The sequence below is a fragment of the Syzygium oleosum genome, unplaced genomic scaffold, assembly GCF_021117445.2.
Source record: "Syzygium oleosum isolate NSW1041296 unplaced genomic scaffold, Sole_v2.1 Sole_v2.02, whole genome shotgun sequence".
Taxonomy (NCBI): Eukaryota; Viridiplantae; Streptophyta; class Magnoliopsida; order Myrtales; family Myrtaceae; genus Syzygium; species Syzygium oleosum.
Window position 1 is genome coordinate 12,215,036 of NW_026607486.1, and position 19,182 is coordinate 12,234,217.

At 38.8% G+C, this 19,182-nt stretch overlaps 3 protein-coding genes across 3 annotated transcripts; 2 read left to right on the top strand and 1 right to left on the bottom strand.

Annotated features, from left to right (window-relative positions):
• The first annotated feature begins 3,416 nt into the window (after positions 1-3,416).
• On the top strand, positions 3,417-5,142 carry LOC115681527 (expansin-A20). The gene is made up of 3 exons (XM_030605491.2): positions 3,417-4,071; positions 4,148-4,466; positions 4,564-5,142. Exons 1-3 carry the CDS (start codon positions 3,933-3,935, stop codon positions 4,865-4,867), a joined length of 762 nt encoding a protein of 253 aa, XP_030461351.1. The 5' UTR covers positions 3,417-3,932; the 3' UTR covers positions 4,868-5,142.
• A 234-nt stretch (positions 5,143-5,376) lies between these two features.
• On the bottom strand, positions 5,377-7,822 carry LOC115681529 (protein THYLAKOID ASSEMBLY 8, chloroplastic). The gene is made up of 2 exons (XM_030605492.2): positions 7,419-7,822; positions 5,377-6,193 (listed from the first exon to the last, which is right to left on the bottom strand). Exons 1-2 carry the CDS (start codon positions 7,752-7,754, stop codon positions 5,792-5,794), a joined length of 738 nt encoding a protein of 245 aa, XP_030461352.1. The 5' UTR covers positions 7,755-7,822; the 3' UTR covers positions 5,377-5,791.
• A 6,108-nt stretch (positions 7,823-13,930) lies between these two features.
• Positions 13,931-18,724, top strand: LOC115681526 (glutamate--tRNA ligase, chloroplastic/mitochondrial). Its single transcript, XM_030605490.2, has 13 exons — positions 13,931-14,330; positions 14,430-14,548; positions 14,849-14,970; positions 15,433-15,615; positions 16,175-16,293; positions 16,421-16,469; positions 16,574-16,675; positions 16,801-16,903; positions 17,025-17,088; positions 17,260-17,374; positions 17,671-17,771; positions 18,029-18,185; positions 18,294-18,724. The coding sequence occupies exons 1-13, from the start codon at positions 14,059-14,061 to the stop codon at positions 18,522-18,524; spliced, it is 1,737 nt and encodes a 578-aa protein (XP_030461350.1). The 5' UTR covers positions 13,931-14,058; the 3' UTR covers positions 18,525-18,724.
• The last annotated feature ends 458 nt before the right edge of the window (positions 18,725-19,182 follow it).

Genomic DNA, 19,182 nt, shown 5'->3' on the forward strand with positions numbered 1-19,182 from the left:
TTCTTCTAAACTTATTCATTGTAATATGTGCAAGCATTAATCATACAGCGGAGTAAAGAAAAGTTGGTTTTATTTACACATTGTTCACTTTACTTCCCCCTCTTCTTTTGCAGTAAAAATTTTACAAGAATTTACCCGAAAATTGAATATTATGATTGATGTATACATTACACACAAGTTATATTCCTTTATTATACCATGTAATCAGGGAAAACGATAATATTCCATGTAATACGGTTTTAAGGAGCTCTTCCTTATGAATTTGTACAATAATATTGGATGTTTAGAATTTTTAATGTATTTAACTTTGTCAAATTAGTAATTTCTTTTTAAAGTATCTTTAATACACGATTTAATGAAAATAAATAAAAATTGGACTATTATATTCACCGAATAAAATGAAAGTTGAGCAGTTAAAATATACGGACTATCATGTAATGACATATATCAAACTTATAATTAAGCCAAATGCATTCATTGAAATTAGTAGATGATTCTTCTCACTACTTGTGATTAATTTGTTTTTCGAATAATTGTCTTGCTACTATAAAATAAAAATATATATACAACTCGTTAACACAATAACTAGTTGTATTTATCAAATAAACTACTTTGTTTTTTTGGAAAAGAGGAACACACACTAGTTTTATTTCAAATGGAAAAAGAGAGAGAAAGAAACCGAAAGAATAATAAAAAACAAAGAGTTAGAAATAAGCTTAAATCAAGAGTGCATATCACATACGACCTCAGTTTTCATTGTGTGGCTAGAATAATGAATAATTTGAAGTTTCAACAGCATGATAAGTGGGACCCGCAAAAAATAATGTGATCAGTTCAAAATAATAGGGCATGTCCAAAGAAAAGAATGGGGTGGAAAAAAACACAACCTCCTTAAAAAGGTAAAGCTAAATTGAATGTATAAATCAATAAAAAAAAATCCCTATAATTTTGGTTCAATCCCAATTCTGCCATGAATTTTTTTTATCTAAAAAAACCCCAATTTTACATCCAATCCAAATCTGTCTCGAACTTATTTTATTTAAAAAAACCCAACTTTAGTTCCAAATTTACCCTGACCTTTTTTGTCTAAAACAATCACAAATTTTAACTCTAGTCCAAAATTTGCCTCCATGGGCCTTCTGTCCAAAAATCGCCGTTAATCATCCCTAATTTCCTAATTTTCATATCAACGAATGGTTTTGTTTTGGAGATTATTTTCCAAGTCACCTTGCGGATGTAGATTTGTTACTAACATGGAAATGCTGCGTCAAACAACTACAGGTGATTTTTGGACAAAAGGTTAATAAAGGGAGATTTGAGATTATATTAAAAGTTTAGACAAAAAAAAGTTTGAAGCAAATTTGAGACTATGATTAAAGTTGGTGACTTTTTTTTTTACAAAAAAAAGTTCGTGGTAGATTTGCGACTAAACCTAAAGTTTGAGGATTTCTTTTAGACAAAAAAAATAAGTTCGGAACGGAATTAAGACTAAACCTAAAATTTGGGTTTTTTTAGTTAAAAAAGATTTGAAATAGAATTGAGACCGGACCTAAAGTTGAGTGTCTGTTAGGGAATTCGGCCCTAAATTAAATGACATGATGGAAACACATACTAGTCATTCAGTCAATGGCCTTCAATGTCGCGCGCTAAGCCGAATACAGACCACTAGGCACGTGGCTTGGCGACGAGACTCAACGAGATTTACAACAAAGTCGTGGGTTTGAAACCCCTTCAATGTACGGAACTTGAGACCTATTAAGCATCAACAGGGTAGATTTGCGACTGAATCTAAAGTTTAAGGTTTTCTTTTAGACAAAAAAAAAGTTTGGAACGGAATTAAGACTAAACCTAAAATTTGGGTTTTTTTAGTTAAAAAAAATTTGGGGTAGAATTAGGACTAAACATAAACTTGAGTATTTGTTAGATAATTCGGCCCGAAATTAAACGACATGACGGAAAAACATACTGGTCATTCAGTCAACAGCCTTCAATGTCGCGCGCTAACCCGGATAGAGACCGCTAGGGTTACGAACGACAAAAGCCACGGGTTCGAAACCCCTTCACCATATAGATCTTGAGACCTGTTGAGTAGCAAAAAAAGTTAGGATCGTCCAGATTTAGGGTGCGAATGGTAACCATTCTGCTCTAGAAATCAAATTCTTGCTAGAAATTGATTTCTGGAATTCTTGCCAGAAATTGATTTCTGGAGGAGAAATCTGTTTGGTAAAACATGACTAATTCTGCTCCAGAAATGGATTTCTGGAACAAAAATCTGTTTTGATTTGTTGATTTTTTTTTCACCTAAAAAAATTTAAATTTTACTCAAAGTGGGTGGCCACATGTATTATAAGCCATTCTGTAAAGTTTTGATATTTTTGATTTTTTTTAATTTTTTTTGGGCACCTAAAAAAATTTAAATTTCACTCAAAGTGGGTGGCCACAGGTATTCTAAGCCATTTTGTGAAGTTTTGAATTTTTTATTTTTTTTATTTTTTTGGGCACCTCAAAATATTTAAATTTTACTCAAAGTGGGTGGCTACAGATATTCTAAGCCATTCTGTGAAGTTTTGAAATTTTTTATTTTTTTTTATTTTTTTGGGCACCTCAAAAAATTTAAATTTCACTCAAAGTGGGTGGCCACAGGTATTTTAAGCCATTTTGTGAAGTTTTGAAAATTTTTATTTTATTATTATTTTTTTTTGGGCACCTCAAAAAATTTAAATTTCACTCAAAGTAGGTGGCCACAGGTATTTTAAGCCATTTTGTGAAGTTTTGAAATTTTTGATTTTTTTTGAGCTCCTCAAAAAATTTAAATTTCACTCAAAGTGGGTGGCCACATGTGTTTTAAGCTATTCTGTGAAGTTTTGAAATTTTTGATTTTTTTTTTATTTTTTAAAAAAAAATTCACCAAATTTCATATTTTCCCGAAATCTGACTTTTTTTTATTTTCTGGAAATTTTTATGAATTTTTCTAGAATTTTTCAATTTTTATGCATTTTATGAAAAAAAAATTTGTGAGAAAATAGGGAGAATGCGTTCCGGAATCAAGAAGCTACAAAAAGTAGCTTCTCTTTTTCTTGCCAAAAACTCGTTCCGGAATCAAAAATGCATTCTGGAATCAAGAATACATTCTGAAATCAAGTATTTTTAACAAACGCATTTTTATTCCAGAATGCAAAAATCGCTCCAGAATACATTTCAAAAAATTTTTAACAAACGCCATTCTGTTCCGGAATGCATTTCGGAATAGAATTTTTATTCTGGAATGCATTCCATGCGCACCCTTAGTTGCCCTAGCCTTTAGGATCGCCCAGATTTAGTTGCCCTGGCCTACTGTCAACTCGCGAATTGGGCTATTACCATATGACAAAGTAAAGAACGCATGCATTTACTCTGTTCACCTCACATAATTGCAAAGTCCCAGAGAGCACTCCTTTCCCGCCGAATCATTGATTAGCGTTTCTTCCTTCAATCAGTCAAACTTTATTGACAATGGAGTCTCTCTCTCCCTATCTCTCGTGCTCTTCTCAAAAGAAGAGCCTGAACAGGAGCCCGCATTTCTGCAGCAAAGTGTAGAAAAATACCCTTTAACTCTTCGGATGAACCGGCTTCTAGGGCTTTCCACTTTCCCTCCCTGTGTCTGCCACCAGCATAAAGCCTCCAACCCTTCTCTTGTCTTCTCTTCTCTTCCTCGGTTTACACCCAAAGTTTCGCAAAGCACGCTCTTTGGAATGTCCCACGGTGTGAACCGAGTCTGCTATTTGTTGCTTTTCGTCAAAGGGTTCGGGGGGTTATCCGTCATTTGGTCCCTTCCTTATTCCTTTCCTCTCTCCAGGCCACTAGCAAGTCCAAATCCCCATGGCAATGAGAAGAAAAGGTGAGGTATCCTAAGTGAAGTACAAGCCAAACATCCTAGGAACATTGATGCTCAAATGGGTGTTCTTCGGTCCACGTTTCTCTGCCTGATTGTTATGCAAACCTGCAAGCTTGTTGCCGCCTCTGACGCTGCTGGTGAATGGAGGTCTGCTACGGCAACATACTCCAAAGAGACGGATGGATCTTTAATAACTGGTAATCCCTTTTCTCTTCCTTGCACTAGTTCCTCTGTTTTCAGTCATTTCCTCAACTTTGTTTCCGATGTTGGCAGGAGGGGCTTGTGGTTATGGGGACCTTCACAGGGCCACCTATGGCAAGTACAGTGCCGGCTTAAGTGCGATGCTGTTTAACAGAGGGAGTACCTGCGGGGCTTGCTTTGAGCTCCGGTGCGTCGACCACATCCGGTGGTGCCTCCCCGGCAGTCCGCCGGTGATCCTCACCGCCACCGACTTCTGTCCTCCGAACTACGGACTTTCGGCAGATTACGGCGGGTGGTGCAACTTCCCGCAAGAGCACTTCGAGATGTCGGAGGCGGCCTTCGCCGAGATTGCGGAGCGAAGAGCTGATATGGTGCCTGTTCAGTACAGGAGGTATGATAAAAGCAACCGACACGAATGCAGCTACTTTCTCGGATGTATTTGAAAACTTGATTCCTAATATCTTTCGACTCTGTGTAAACATTAACAGGGTGAGCTGTGTGAGAAGCGGTGGTCTGAGATTCACATTGAGTGGAAACTCTCGCTTCTTTCAAGTCTTGGTAACGAATGTAGGACTAGATGGGGAGGCGATTGCCGTGAAGGTGAAGGGATCGAGAACAGGGTGGATACCGATGGCGAGAAACTGGGGCCAAAATTGGCAATGCAGCGTCGACCTTAGAGGACAGCCTCTCTCTTTCGAGGTGACCACCAGCGACAGAAGAACCCTCACATCTTACAATGTGGCTCCGCCGAGCTGGCAGTTCAGTCAGACATTCGAAGGGAAACAGTTCTAACATGGAAAACCATGAAGAACGGGAAAGACATACTGCCAGCATTTCACGCCAAGCTTCAGGGCAAAGCATTCATATTAGAAGCAGATTTCTATCATGTCTTCTTTGTACCATGAACATAGTAGCAACCACAAGAGGGTAGCAAAGTTGCGTAAGACAGTTGAATAGACCATGAATACAAGGACCCAGTTTTGTCTCATTGTATTGTGTTAATGATCAAAAGGCGGATGCATGCCTTCATTGCCCAGCAATGCATTTACATTGGGCAATTGGAGTAAGCTTGTGTATTTCCATATACCTGCCTAAGGTTATAAGGAGTACGTATTGCTAACTGACGCCATTGGATTTCCCAAGCTCATTTGAACTCACTGCAACCCAAATAATTTTGAGAGCAAAAAGGCCAAAACTTACACATTTAAGCTACAGATTGATGCTTTATGATATTTTGCCCGGAACTAACGATGTACGTGTCAAGTACAAAGGGATTCTGCATTCTTGTAAGTATCAAGCTGTACATGAGAACTTGTTTGAATCGAATTGATGCTATCGTGCAAAAGGAATAATCAATTCGGGGAAACAGGAACTCAAAAGATTCACCACATCAAAAAGTGTAATTCCAATCAAGGAAGACTTTGATTGCCAGATTACAAAGCAACCAGAAGCAAATAATCAAATGTCCAGATGACCAAGTTAAGAAAATGGAAAAGAAAAGGCATAGAGCAAATATCAGTCATTTTTCTACCAAAAATCAAATATGTTGGAATATTATGTTGAGCTGCAATTAAGTTAGAATGTACAACACATGAGGATATGTACCAACTCCACTTCCTTTTTATCTTTTCGCTAAAACACTTCGTTTCAGTTGAAGCTGAAGATGAAGGCACAGCAGACATGCCTTTTGAACTCTTTATATAGTGATATGTATGATCAAGATTGGCATATCATCTCTTCAGTCTCCTGTAAAAACTCCAGAGATCCCCCATAATACTTCTGAGCCTCCTCTCTTAGCTTAGCTGAAGCAACCTGTTCTCCCATTGATTCAAGACCATTTATAAGAATCCTAAACGATGACCTATCTGGTTCACATCCTATTTCTTTCATGAAGTAATAGCAGTCTGTTGCCAATTCAACGAGACTAAAACTCATGAAAGTTCTCAAGACACTATTAAACCCCTCAAGATGAGGCTCGATATTATCTTCTGTTCTCAAATACAGGTAAAGAAGTTTAACATCCTCAAACAATCCATTGCCAGCAAAGACTGAAAACATCTCAGCATACAACATTACTTGAGCCTTATACCAGTACTCCTTACGAATATCTTCAAAAACCTGGAGGAATGAGTCAAAGCATTTAAAAGAAGTTAGCAGAGAGTAATACTTGATCAGTACAAAAATTACAGAGCGGAAAACGAACAATACTCGAGTACCTAAATCACATGTATTAGAGTAGGTATATAAATTATCGCCATATGGCATCCAAGACAATGGGAAAGCACACAAGATAATTTGTCCCGTCCTTTTGAGCAACCACAACAGCAAGATTGTTACGAGAGACAGGGATGACACTCCTCTAGTGTCATTGATCTTATTTAATACCCTGTCCATGTAAAGGTCCTTGTAACCAGGACTGCCTTTTGAAGTTTACACCCAAATGGTCTCAAGCACCCCACCCTCCTTTGACCTATGCACCTATCATAAAGTCACACTTCCTCTCTCCCCACCCAAACTCCAGGCCTGACTGCACAAACAAAAACTGGCCATCGGGATTGCATTGCTGTGCCAGATAAAGTGCGGTTATTGTCTTCTATCTCTAGCACGGAGACAGGTACTTCTAGTTTACCATTCTTTTTTGCTAACCCAAAACTCCCATTTGGCATACAGCAGCAGAAGTCATAACTGAGGATGGAACCTCAAGGGCGTGGCGACCGTGAGAAGAGGCAGTAGATCCCGATGCACCAACTCCACTTTAGATATTCCTAATCTACTTATTTACTCGCTCTCTTAGGACTCAAAAAGCAAAAACAATTGTCAATCTCACATGTTAACTGCATATACTCGGAGTGGCAGTGCAGAAGAGGAAATCATGGATTTATGAGCAGTTGCAAGAATATGCCTCCAACTAATTGGTCAGTCCATTAGAGATGCCACATTCTTCAAAATGAGCTTTCACAGTAGTGTGACAAACAATCACATTAAGACAGGCAAGACGAGATAATTTCATTCTTGAGGAACAATTGTGATACAGTCACAGGTCCAGACACCCCAAGATCCCTGCTTGTTAAAGTACGAACCTGCTACGAGAAAAACTCACCCGGCGGCCTAAGTACTTCAAAACCTCAAAGCAAACCTCTGACATCTTTGGTGACGCATCGCAGTTGCATTTTCCTCCGAAGAGGCCTAGGGTCAATTCAACTACCAAAGAGAAAAACGAACGAATCGAAAGCTACAAGCGAGCAGCAAAACAAAAAACATCCAATGACAACTCATTCACAGGTGCAAGAATCTGCAGCGGCCGCAAGACCCACGACGAGGAAAAGCATAATAGAGCGAACACCTCGAGGGCCAGGTCGCAGCGGCTCTGCCGGAGCAGCTCGCGGAGCACCGCGATCATGTCGCCCTTCAGGAGGCGCCCGAAGGCGGAGCGGCGGGCCAGCTCGAGCGACCGCGGGCCCTTGCCGCCGGCTCGCTTCAGCGCCTGCACGGCTTGGATGGCCTCGATGCTGAGGGTCCGCCCCTTCTGGAGCGGCTTCCGGTTCTTGCTCCGGTCCCTCATCGAAGCCCTCATGGCCTTCGGGAGGAGCGGCGGCGGCGGCCGGGGACGGCGGGTCGACCCGGAGAGGGGAACGGAGGGGAGAGAGCGAAGTGGAGTCGGAATCCGCACGGCGTTCATCGTCGGTCGGACTGAACGTGTGCGAAAGGAGTGAACGGTGAGCTGTTATGTTTTCTTCGATTTGTTAACTGCTGTCTCTCCTAGTCCTTGTTAAAATATTCACCGGGTTAATTCCAAAAAAAAGCACCAACTTTAAGGTGCTGCACGAAAACCATTCCTGCTTGTCTCTAACCTGGTTTTTGTTCAGAATCGTTTGAATGTAAACCCGTTTCAGAACGCAATTTCATTTTTCTATTTCCGGACAAGTTTGCTTTCAAAACTGATTCTGAAACCAGAAATGAGAACCAAAAAAAAGTTGGTTTTTCATTTCTGGAACAAAAGTGAGAACCATTTATAAGGAATTCATTTTCTTCAACACACATATTCATATGGAAGTCACGATCTTCGAGGTGAGAAAAAAAGCAAAAATCAAAATTTCAAAACTTAATGAATGGTTTAGAATCATGGCTACCCACTTTCAATGAAATTTAAATTTTTTTAGGTACTGAAAAAAATAAAAAAAATAAATAAAAATAAAAAATTTCAAAATTTCACAAAATGACTTAGAAAACCTATGGCCACCCACTTTGAGCAAAATTTAATTTTTTTAGTTGCCAAAAAAAATAAAAAATTCTAAAATTTAAAAACTTCACAGAATATCTTAGAATACCTGTGGCCACCCAATTTGAGCGAAATTTTATTTTTTTAGGTGCCAAAAAAAATTTTAAAAAAAGCAAAAAATCAAAAATTTCAAAACTTCACAGAATGGCTTAGAATACTTGTGGCTATCCACTTTGAGTGAAATTTTAATTTTTTTAGGTGCCGAAAAAAATAAAAAAAATAAAAAATTTCAAAACTTTACAGAATAGCTTAAAATACCTGTGGCCACCCGCTTTGAGTGAAATTTAAATTTTTTTATATGCTAAAAAAAATAAAAATAAGCAAAAAAGCAAAAATTTCAAAACTTTACAGAATGGCTTAAAATACCTGTGGCCACCCACTTTGAGCGAAATTTTATTTTTTTAGGTGCCGAAAAAAATAAAAAAGAAAAAAGAAAAAATTTCAAAACTTCACAAAATGGCTTAGAATACCTGTGGCCATCCACTTTAAGCGAAATTTAATTTTTTTTAGGTCCCGAAAAAAATAAAAAAATAAAAAACTTCACATAATTGCTTAGAATACCTGTGGCCACCCACTTTGAGTGAAATTTAATTTTTTTAGGTGTCGAAAAAAAAAATAAAAATAAGCAAAAAAGAAAAATTTTCAAAACTTCACAGAGTGGCTTAAAATACATGTGGCCATCCACTTTGAGTGAAATTTAATTTTCTTTAGGAACCAAAAAAAATAAAAAATAATAAAAAATACCATTTGGGCATCTAAAAAAAATTAAATTTTACTCAAAGTGGGTGGCTAGAGGTATTGTAAGTCATTCTGTGAAGTTTTGAAATTTTTTATTTTTTATGTTTTTTTTCACCTAAAAAAATTTAAATTTCACTCATAGTGGATAGCCACATGTATTCTAAGTCATTCTGTGAAGTTTTGAAATTTTTGATTTTTTGCTTTTTTTTCACCTTCAAAAATTAAAATTTCACTCAAAGTGGGTGGCCATAGGTATTCTAAGCCATTCTGTAAAGTTTTGAAATTTTTGAGTTTTTGAATTTTTTTGGGCACCTTAAAAAATTTAAATTTCACTCAAAGTGGGTGGCCACATGTATTCTAAACTATTCTGTGAAGTTTTGAAATTTTTGATTTTTTGATTTTTTTTAGCACCTAAAAAATTTAAATTTCACTAAAAGTGGGTGCAGTATTCTAAGCAATTCTGTGAAGTTTTGAAATTTTTGATTTCTTGATTTTTTTTGAAAAAATTCAACAAATTTCCTATTTTCCCGAAATCTAAATTTTTTTTATTTTCTCGACATTTTGATGATTTTTTCTGGAATTTTTCAATTTTTTGGGATTTTCTGAATTTTTTTAAAGATTTTTATGAATTTTTCGGATTTTTTATTATTTTTATTCCATTTCTAAAAAAATGGAATTTTGTTCCTGGAAATAGAATTTTCTGTTGTTTATCAAACGGGTTTTTATTTCAGGAAATAGAAAATTTGTGCTGTTATCAAACGGGATTCTGTTCTAGAAATAGAAATTTTTTGTTATTATCAAACGGGTTTTTTTTCTCAGAAACTCATCCAGGAACCAGAAATAGAAAAATCTATTTCTGGTTCAGGAACTCATTCCGGAACAGAATGGTTATCATTCGCTACCAAGTCGAGGGATAATTCTGGCCCAAACTTTTTTTTGTTCCATAAAAAAACACCAACTTTAGGTCGAGAGACAATCTGGCCCGAACTTTTTTTTGTCCCATAAAAAAGCACCAACTTTAGGTCGAGGAACAATTCTGGCCCGAACTTTTTTTTGTCTCGTAAAAAAGCACAAACTTTCATTTAAATCCCAAATTTGGCCCCCCATTGACTTTCTGTCTGAAGTTACCCTTGTTTGAGAAAAAAAGTTATGGTGGTGAGCCTGGCAAATCTCTTCCATGGCATCTGTCGACGGACGGTGGTCTACAGCTTCAGATTACGACAAAACGACAAAGTTTGGCCAGAAAGATTCAATCTGGAGATATTTTTGACTTGTCGGTGAAGTGAAGGAGATGAACAGTTTCACCGTTATTCTTCAAGCTGTGGTTCAGAGAATAAGACAATGAATAATGCTTTAAATTCAGTCAGCAAGTCACGTGGATTTATTGTTAAGGTGGAATAGTCAAGTTGGAAAATCAATGGTTTTAAGTCAATAAGGGCCAGATTTGGGATTTAAGTGAAAGTTGGTGCTTTTTTACGAGACAAAAAAAAGTTCGGGCCAGAATTGTCCCTCGACCTAAAGTTGGTGCTTTTTTACGGGACAAAAAAAAGTTCGGGCCATAATTGTCCATCGACCTAAAGTTGATGCTTTTTTATGGAACAAAAAAAAGTTCGGGCCAAAATTGTCCCTCGACCTAAAGTTTGTGCTTTTTTTTGGAATTAACCCAAATATTCACTAGAAAAATTATTAATTTCTTAGGCTCCTGTTTATTTTGGGAAAAATAAATAAAAATAATTGTTTATATCGCTAGAAATAATTAGTTGATTGAAAAATATTTTTGTTATCGATAACAATACACAAATGGTCCTTGAACTATGATCTAATATACAATACGGTCCTCACACTTTTAATTTATTCAGTGTGATTCTTGAACTTTTGCCTAATGTATAATGTCATCTCCGAACTTATGGTCCTTGAACTTTTGGTACATGTTTAAACTAGTTGTAGGACTATACACAAATGATTCTTGAACTAGGACCTACTATATAATGCAGTCCCCACACTTTTAATTTGTTCAGTGTGGTTCTTGAACTTTGGCTTAATCTGTAATGTCACCTCCGAACTTATGATCTCTGAACTTTTGGTATATGTTTAAACTAATTCTAGGACTATATGAAAATATTGAATTTATAGTTTAGGGACCGGTTTGAACATTTACCAAAAGTTCAGGGATCACATTGAACATATTAAAAGGTCAAGAACGATATTGCATATTGGGCTAAAATGAAGAGATCATATTGAACAAATTAAAAGTTTGAGGACCACATTACGAATTGTGGCTAAAGTTCATTAATTATTTGTGTCATTATCCCTATTTTTAAATAAAAATATTTTCATGAACGTTGAAAATATTTTTCGTTTATTCATTTTTGCAAATAATGCAACCGATCATTTTTAGGAAAAAATATTTTTCAAATTATTCATTTTTCACAAAATAAGCACACCCTAAGTATGTTTAAATATTTTCATGCATTGATTGTCCTTGTAAAGTATATAATGGGTATATTGAAAATTGAAAGTCTCTTCATAATCTATTTTATAAGTGTTTTAGAAATACTCGTTCATAAGATGCTTTTTTATCTTTTGCCGGTAGGATGAATCATGGACCAATGTTAATGAAGAAATTCTTCTATACTTCAAATTGAAAAGCGTCTTTTATGTCGCTTTTCATTGTGTTCTCTATACTCCCTAAGGTTGTTTGTCGTCCGTATTGAGATGCGAAAGGAAAGCGAGATCGATGGTGAAGTAACCTTGAGTTCTCGAAAAATAGAACATCCAGCACCCAAATTGATTTCGAATCGTATTACAATCGAAGAGAATGCATTTGATCACCAAGCGGATCATGTGAAAAGATAATGTCCGATTGATAAAATGTTCCCAATTTTTTTTCTTGGGTTAATATCATGAAATATCCCAAATTGGTACACTTATAACAAATTTACCCCAAATTAATTTTTTGAACACCAAAAATCTCAAACTAGTACGCCTATGACAAATTTATTCAAAACTAATTTTTTGACCAAAAACTTCAAACTAGTACGCCCGTAACAAATTTACTCTCCGTTAGTTTTCGTTAAATTGTATTAATACTACAAAAAACCCCAAACTCGTACAAACAGAGAGTAAAATCCCAAACTGATATACCCGACAACTGTTACGTGTCATCCAATTCAACAATTTGACGATAAATTTAACGAAAACTAACGGAGGGTAAATTTATCATAGATGTATAATGTTTGGAGTAAATTTATTATAAGTGTACTAGTTTGAGGTTTTTGGTGGTATTAACCATTTTTTCTTTTGGTCTGAGATACGATGATCTTATTTTTTTTTATTTATCAAAATGATGATATAGATTAAGTATTTTAAGCTTAAATTTTTTTATAAGATCTCCATATAAATCATGTATTTTACTAGCATTCTCGGTTAACCATGCACTAGTATGAAACGTAGTAAATTGTAATTTAAAAAAGGTAATAGCACAATTCTTCGAACACACCGAGGTAATATTCAGTAGTTTGCACGTGCAACGTCAACGGCTGACGTGGCGTGCATAGTTTACTCTCATCCACTAACAAATGGACACATGGCTGCTGATGTGTATTAAAAAAATGATGTGGAATTTTTCTTTTTCTTCGTTCTTCAACAACGCACTCCTTCTTCATCTGGGTTTCCATGGACGACGGCGGCCGGTATGGACGGCCGCTCATCCACTGGCGACGGCGGCACGACTTCTCGTCACAGATCTGAAGACGTGCAGGAGGGGTGGCCATGGACGGTGGCTCGTCCAGAAATCGCGCGGAGGTCGGTCATGGACGAGCGTTTTGTCTTCCTCTGTTCATCCACGAACGAACTCCAGATCTGGAGCAATGGTGGCCGAACTTTAAAACTAGGGCCAAATGACTCAAGGCACCATCCATGGCCGCGAGAGAACACCAGATCTGAAGCCATGACTTGAGCAGGTTGGGTGGCCATGGACGGTGGCTCGTCCATAAATCGCGCGGAGGTCGGCCATGGACGAGCACTTCTTCTTCCTCTGTTCATTCACCAACGAAATCCAAATCTGGAGCAGTAGGCATCTTGAAACACAAATCGAGAAAACCCCACGCAGTACACAGAACTTCATTCCCAGAACTTCATCCTGTCGGTAGGGTCAAATGACTCGCGCCACCGTCCATGGCCGCGTGGTTTTTGAAAGAACGCCAGATTTGGCCGCGGAGGTCGTCGCTCAGATCTGTGGACGAGAGGCCGTCCATGGCTGACCGCTACTCTGCATCTCCATATCTGTGGACGAGCGCTCGCGGCCAAGACTTAGCCGCCGGGACAACGGAGAGGATGGACGCGGAGGTTGGCCTGGATGCGGTGATTGACCGTCGCTCAACAGCCAAATCTGGTTTGCTGCTTAACAGCTTTCAGCTCGAGTCTTGGCTCGTCCATGGTTGCCGGCGACAAGCTCAACAACTTTGCCGCGGACGGTGCTGGCCACGGTGGGGCGATGGCTCAAGGATGGTGGTGGCGGCGGCGGCTTGGCGGTGGAGGTAGCCAAGCCCAGCGGAGCGTAGGTTGAAGGAGTTCTGAAGAAGGAAGAAAAAAAGAAATTCCACGTTATTTTTTTAATACACATCAGCAGCCATGTGTCCATTTGTTAGTGGACGAGAGTAAACTATGCACGCCACGTCAGCCGTTGACGTGGCACGTGCAAACTACTGAATATTTCCTCACACACCTACACTTTTACTTCTAAACAATTTCATATCTTCATACACGCAAAAACGACAATGCGTCCGTACGTCCCCATCTCCAGCATCGATCCAAAAACGCGAAGCGTACAAGCGACTCCGAGTCTCTCTCTCTCTCGTTATCCCTTCTTCTTCACTTCCGACTCCGCTCTTCACAAGGTCCACCACCGCCACCACCACCACCACCGGCGGAGCTTCTCAGCTCTGCGAAGCGCGAGCAGATAAAAATGGCGACTTTCGTCGGTTCGCCTTATTGGGTCAGGCTCAGGTCGATCGGCGAGATCACCCTCGCCCATCCTCCGGTCCTCTGCCAATGCTCCCGTCGCCGCCTGAGGTCAATCGCCGTCCCTCTCCCCCGGCGAGGCTTCGCCGTCTCCGCCTCCGCCTCCGCCTACGCGGCCTCCGACGGTCAGGTCCGCGTCCGGTTCGCTCCTTCCCCGACCGGCAACCTCCACGTCGGCGGCGCCAGGACCGCGCTTTTCAATTACCTGTTCGCTAGGTAGTTGTTCCTCTCAGTTTTCTCTCTCTCTCTTTCGCGCCTGTATGGGTTGTGGTTTTGGTGGCCTCTTACTCTTTCCTGTTCTTGGAGCTAATGCAGGTCGAAAGGCGGGAAATTTGTGCTTAGAATTGAGGACACCGACTTGGAGAGGTCAACCAAGGAGTCCGAGGAGGCAATGTTACAGGATCTGTCTTGGCTTGGGCTTGATTGGGATGAAGGTTTTCATTTTCCCCTTGCTTCTCTGAAGTGCTTCACATCTAATTTTTATCGAAACAGGGGGAAGTTCTTCGTGCTACTTGCGCAATTAACTGTGAATTGTCAGTCCCAATTTCAAATCCTTTGTTGGGAATTGTGTCTGTATGGACATGTTTTTAGTTAGTTTTGTTGCTTGGTTTGCTCCTGGCTCTTTGAGGTGTGTTGTAGACTTTTCGCCCTTTTGATTATTAATGTTGATATTGTGTTTTGTGGACTTTCTCGTTTACTTAAGCCATGACAATATCTTGGGTAAAATCTTCTAGGCCCTGGCATTGGTGGAGATTTTGGACCGTACCGGCAATCTGAAAGGAACTCCCTTTACAAGGAGCATGCTCAGAAGCTTTTAGAATCTGGTCATGTCTACCGCTGCTTTTGTTCGAATGAGGTAGTCTCTTCTAGCTTTTGATCTCCGAACTTCATTAGTTCAATTCATGCTAGAAGCTCTGTACTTGCCAAGAAGATTGTATTGAAATTTCAATTAGAGAGGATTATTTAGTAGCTTGATTTTGAAAGTGAGGAATATTTGTCTCTGATTTAATATATGCAAGTAAGACTGCAACCTCAGATGTGGCTGCTTGCCATCTCCCTTCTTTTGCGAGGCATGATTGAAACGATACGTACATGAAATTTCAACGGTTGTCAGCTTGAATTGCCTTGTTTACTTATGGTTTTACCAATTGGTGTTATCTAGCTGGATGTATTGGTCAGTCAATACTAATCTGATTTAGTTTCACATCTGACAATTCATCTAGAGATACTCCCATTGTTTTTAAGAATCAGAATCGTTTGTCATGTTTCTATCAAACTTTAGCTTGAAATGCTTAAAGCTATTAGATTATTACTCCAGGAGCTTGAGAAAATGAAGGAGATTGCGAAACTAAAGCAACTGCCTCCAGTTTATACTGGGCGATGGGCTACTGCAAGCGAAGAAGAATTGCAAGAAGAGTTGGCAAAGGGAACCCCTTTCACATATCGTTTTCGTGTGCCAAAGGAGGGTAGTTTGAAAATAAGCGATCTTATCCGGGGAGAAGTAAGTTATGTTTCAATAATGTCACCTTACATTCTGACTTTTTCATATTCTTATGAAACAAAAGATGTCTGTGCATAAGTTCTGTCCCAAAGCGATAAGATATTTTGTGAAGCTGAACACTAGTGCAGCCATAATTTATGGAAGGTAGAGTTTGGCAAGTTATCCGATCTATGCATTCCAAACTTTTGGTCTAAAGAAAAATTGAAAAAAGAAAAACCCAAGTACTTTGTGGGCATGAACTCTGATGAAGTTAAAAACAAATATCTCCGTGATACTCCACATGTCAAATTAATGGTGGCCATTAACACCTTCAATGATAGTCATTACGTCTAAAAGACTAGTGCATTTCAGCATCAGTAAATGTTTAATTTGTGCTGCTTGGGCTGCTTTTCAGTGCTAGCTTCCATTATTTGCTTGTAAACATAGCTAATGAATACTAGAAAATCGCTTGACTTGAAAAAGTCAGTTTGATCACAATAACTTCTATGTTTGATGAAATGTATGTGTCCCTTTTTATCCGATGGTACATGCTGTTGACCTTATGGATAGTGTTATGAAGGTTAGTTGGAACTTGGACACACTTGGAGATTTTGTAATTATGCGGAGCAATGGACAGCCAGTTTACAATTTCTGTGTCACTGTCGATGACGCAACTATGGCAATTTCACATGTTATAAGGTACTTAATATTTGTTACTCACATAAGTAGTCGGGGTATTTGCAAGTTAATTTCTTTTCCCCAAGTCATCTATAGTTTTAGGCTTTGCGTCATACTTCACCTCATTCTCCTGACATGTGTGCATCAGAGCGGAAGAGCATCTGCCAAATACTCTTAGGCAAGCACTTATATATAAGGTAATGTGATTCATGCCTCTTATATTTAGTAATGGGTTTTCGTGGTTCCTTATCGGTTCATCTGAAATCGGCAGCATAAATTTTTTCTCTTACTCTCAATGCAGGCTCTGGGCTTCCCAATGCCTTACTTTGCACATGTTTCCTTGATCCTTGCACCTGATAGAAGTAAATTGTCAAAAAGGCATGGTGCAACTTCAGTGGGCCAGGTAAATTATTTTGATCAAACATTATATCTGTTTTCTATCTGATTCTGCTTAAGACTTTAGCTTCACTTCTAGTCGAAGTTCTTACTAGGATAAGACATATAATCCTCTGTAATTACATGTGACAGTTTAGGGAGATGGGATATCTCCCTCAGGCAATGGTGAACTATCTGGCTCTGTTAGGATGGGGAGATGGAACTGAAAATGAATTTTTCACCCTCGAGCAACTTGGTTTGTGTTTTGTCTTTGACTTTCACTTACGTCCTTGGTTGTTGAACTACAGATTATTGTCCAAAGGCCCCCTTTTCATTTGGCTAATTCCTTAACACGGGTACTCTTATGCAATTCACAGTTGAAAAGTTCACAATCGAGCGAGTCAACAAAAGTGGTGCAATCTTTGATTCTACTAAGCTAAGGTAATAATTACTTTTTAGCTAGCCTCTGCTTTCATCCCTCCCTTTATCATTGACAGCTGCCTATAGCATGCAGCTGCAGTGCATTTACTTTGTGTGCTCTGCCACCTCTGCCCCTAGATAGTTGTATTGATATTTACTGAAAGAATTTACTTTGACATGTCTGAACTAAAGGTGGATGAATGGTCAGCATTTAGGAGCGATTCCATCAGAGGCATTGACCAAGCTTATTGGTCAGCGCTGGAAGAACACTGGCACTTTGAAAGATTCGGACGGGCCATTTGTTGATGTGAGTTCCTATTTACTGCTGTGTCAAATAGTTTCCTAATCCATAACTAGAAGGCTGTCCTATGTCTTTGTGGATTTGATATGTTATGCAAATGCACTATGCTACATATAGTTTATGGTAGATTACATGTCTTGTTTAGCTATTCCCACAACAGTTTAGTGTTACTGACTATGTTAAAGGGAAGAATTGGCATTTTCCTTTCAGAACTTTTGGCCTGCAAAGTCCATTTTGTTACTAGATTATTTGCTGTTGTGCTATGGTGCATGCTTTAATCTGTGATGGTATGGCATCTACAGGAGGCAGTTCAACTTCTCAAAGATGGGATTGACCTGATAACGGACTCCGATAAAGCGCTAACTAACTTGTTGGCGTATCCTTTACATGCTACATTGACAAGGTGATTACCTTAATTGGTCGTATTCACTTTAAAAGATGTTTTTTACTTTCATATATTGGGTGTTGTATCACTTTCTGTTGCTGTTGATTTCAAGTTAATCCTGTGCAAATTCCCCTGCTAACTGCAACAAGAACTGATAGAACATGTGCATTAGCTTTTATAAAATGGGAGAATGGGTGAGATGAAATCAAGATTGATGAAAAGTTGGCTAAAGTGTGCTTCCGGATTGGTGATGACCGATACAATTTTATCTTTAGCTCTGAAGGTAAAGTGATTGTAGAAGATAAGCTTCCTGAAGTCTCAGCAAGCCTCGTAGCTGCCTATGACAGTGGTGAGCTCGTAGGTGCACTTGAAGAAGGCCATACAGGGTGGCAGAAGTGGGTGAAGGGCTTCGGCAAATCACTAAAGCGCAAGGTGAGCCTTTAATGGCTCCACCGATATAATTCACATTGTCATATTTGTTTTTGCTTTAGTTCTCAGAAGATTACAAAATTCACACTTTGATTGTTACTGCCGTTTCAGGGAAAATCACTTTTCATGCCCCTGAGAGTATTGTTAACAGGAAAGCTCCACGGTCCTGATATGGGGGCCAGTGTTCTTTTGCTTTACAAGGCTGGGAAATATGATGTGGTTGCTCCTGAAGCTGGGTTTATAACATTAGATGAGCGGTTTAACATGCTCAAGCAAGTCGACTGGGAATCTTTTAACCAGGATCAGACTCAGTTAGAGCCCGCCGCTACCCTATCGAATTGAGACCGAACAGTTTTGACCAGTGAGTAAGTTACGTTTGAAACTTTGTAATTTGATTCTTCTGTGTCCATATGCACCTGATAAGATGAGAAATCAAGGATCTTATATTAGCGGCTTAGCGCGAAGCATGACTCATGTGGAATGTATCTTTTGGTGGTTTTACTGGTGATTTCCAATAAATCCTCTATGTTTGTTCACTTCCACTTATTTCTGTATTATAGTAAAGTTAATAGTCTTAAGATAGTTTTTACCTCGGCAATTTGGTGACTGGTGGACGCTTTTTCCTTCAAATAAGGATCCATTAGTACTTTTTCGGAAACCTAATATATAAACACTAGACAATCCCCGGAACAGAACACTGCAGGTCAATTGGGGTATTGCGGCGTCCATCTTTATGTGACCCTTGTATAGCTGTTTTTCCTTTCTTTTTGCGGGATGGCTGTCCTTGCCGCTTAGTGCACTCTTGGTGCTTCTCCCTTAGTCGCAACACCTTTGCACCTGTCGGGACATCCTTTGTCTTCTCAGGTTCGAGGTTTTTGTGTTCGGCTACTCCCTTGTAATTTGTGTGTTGAAAAGTCAATATAATACTTACCTTACCAAAAAAAAACACTAGCCAAATAAGAGAGAAAGAAGAACAGAAACAAGGTTATATAGTAAAAGT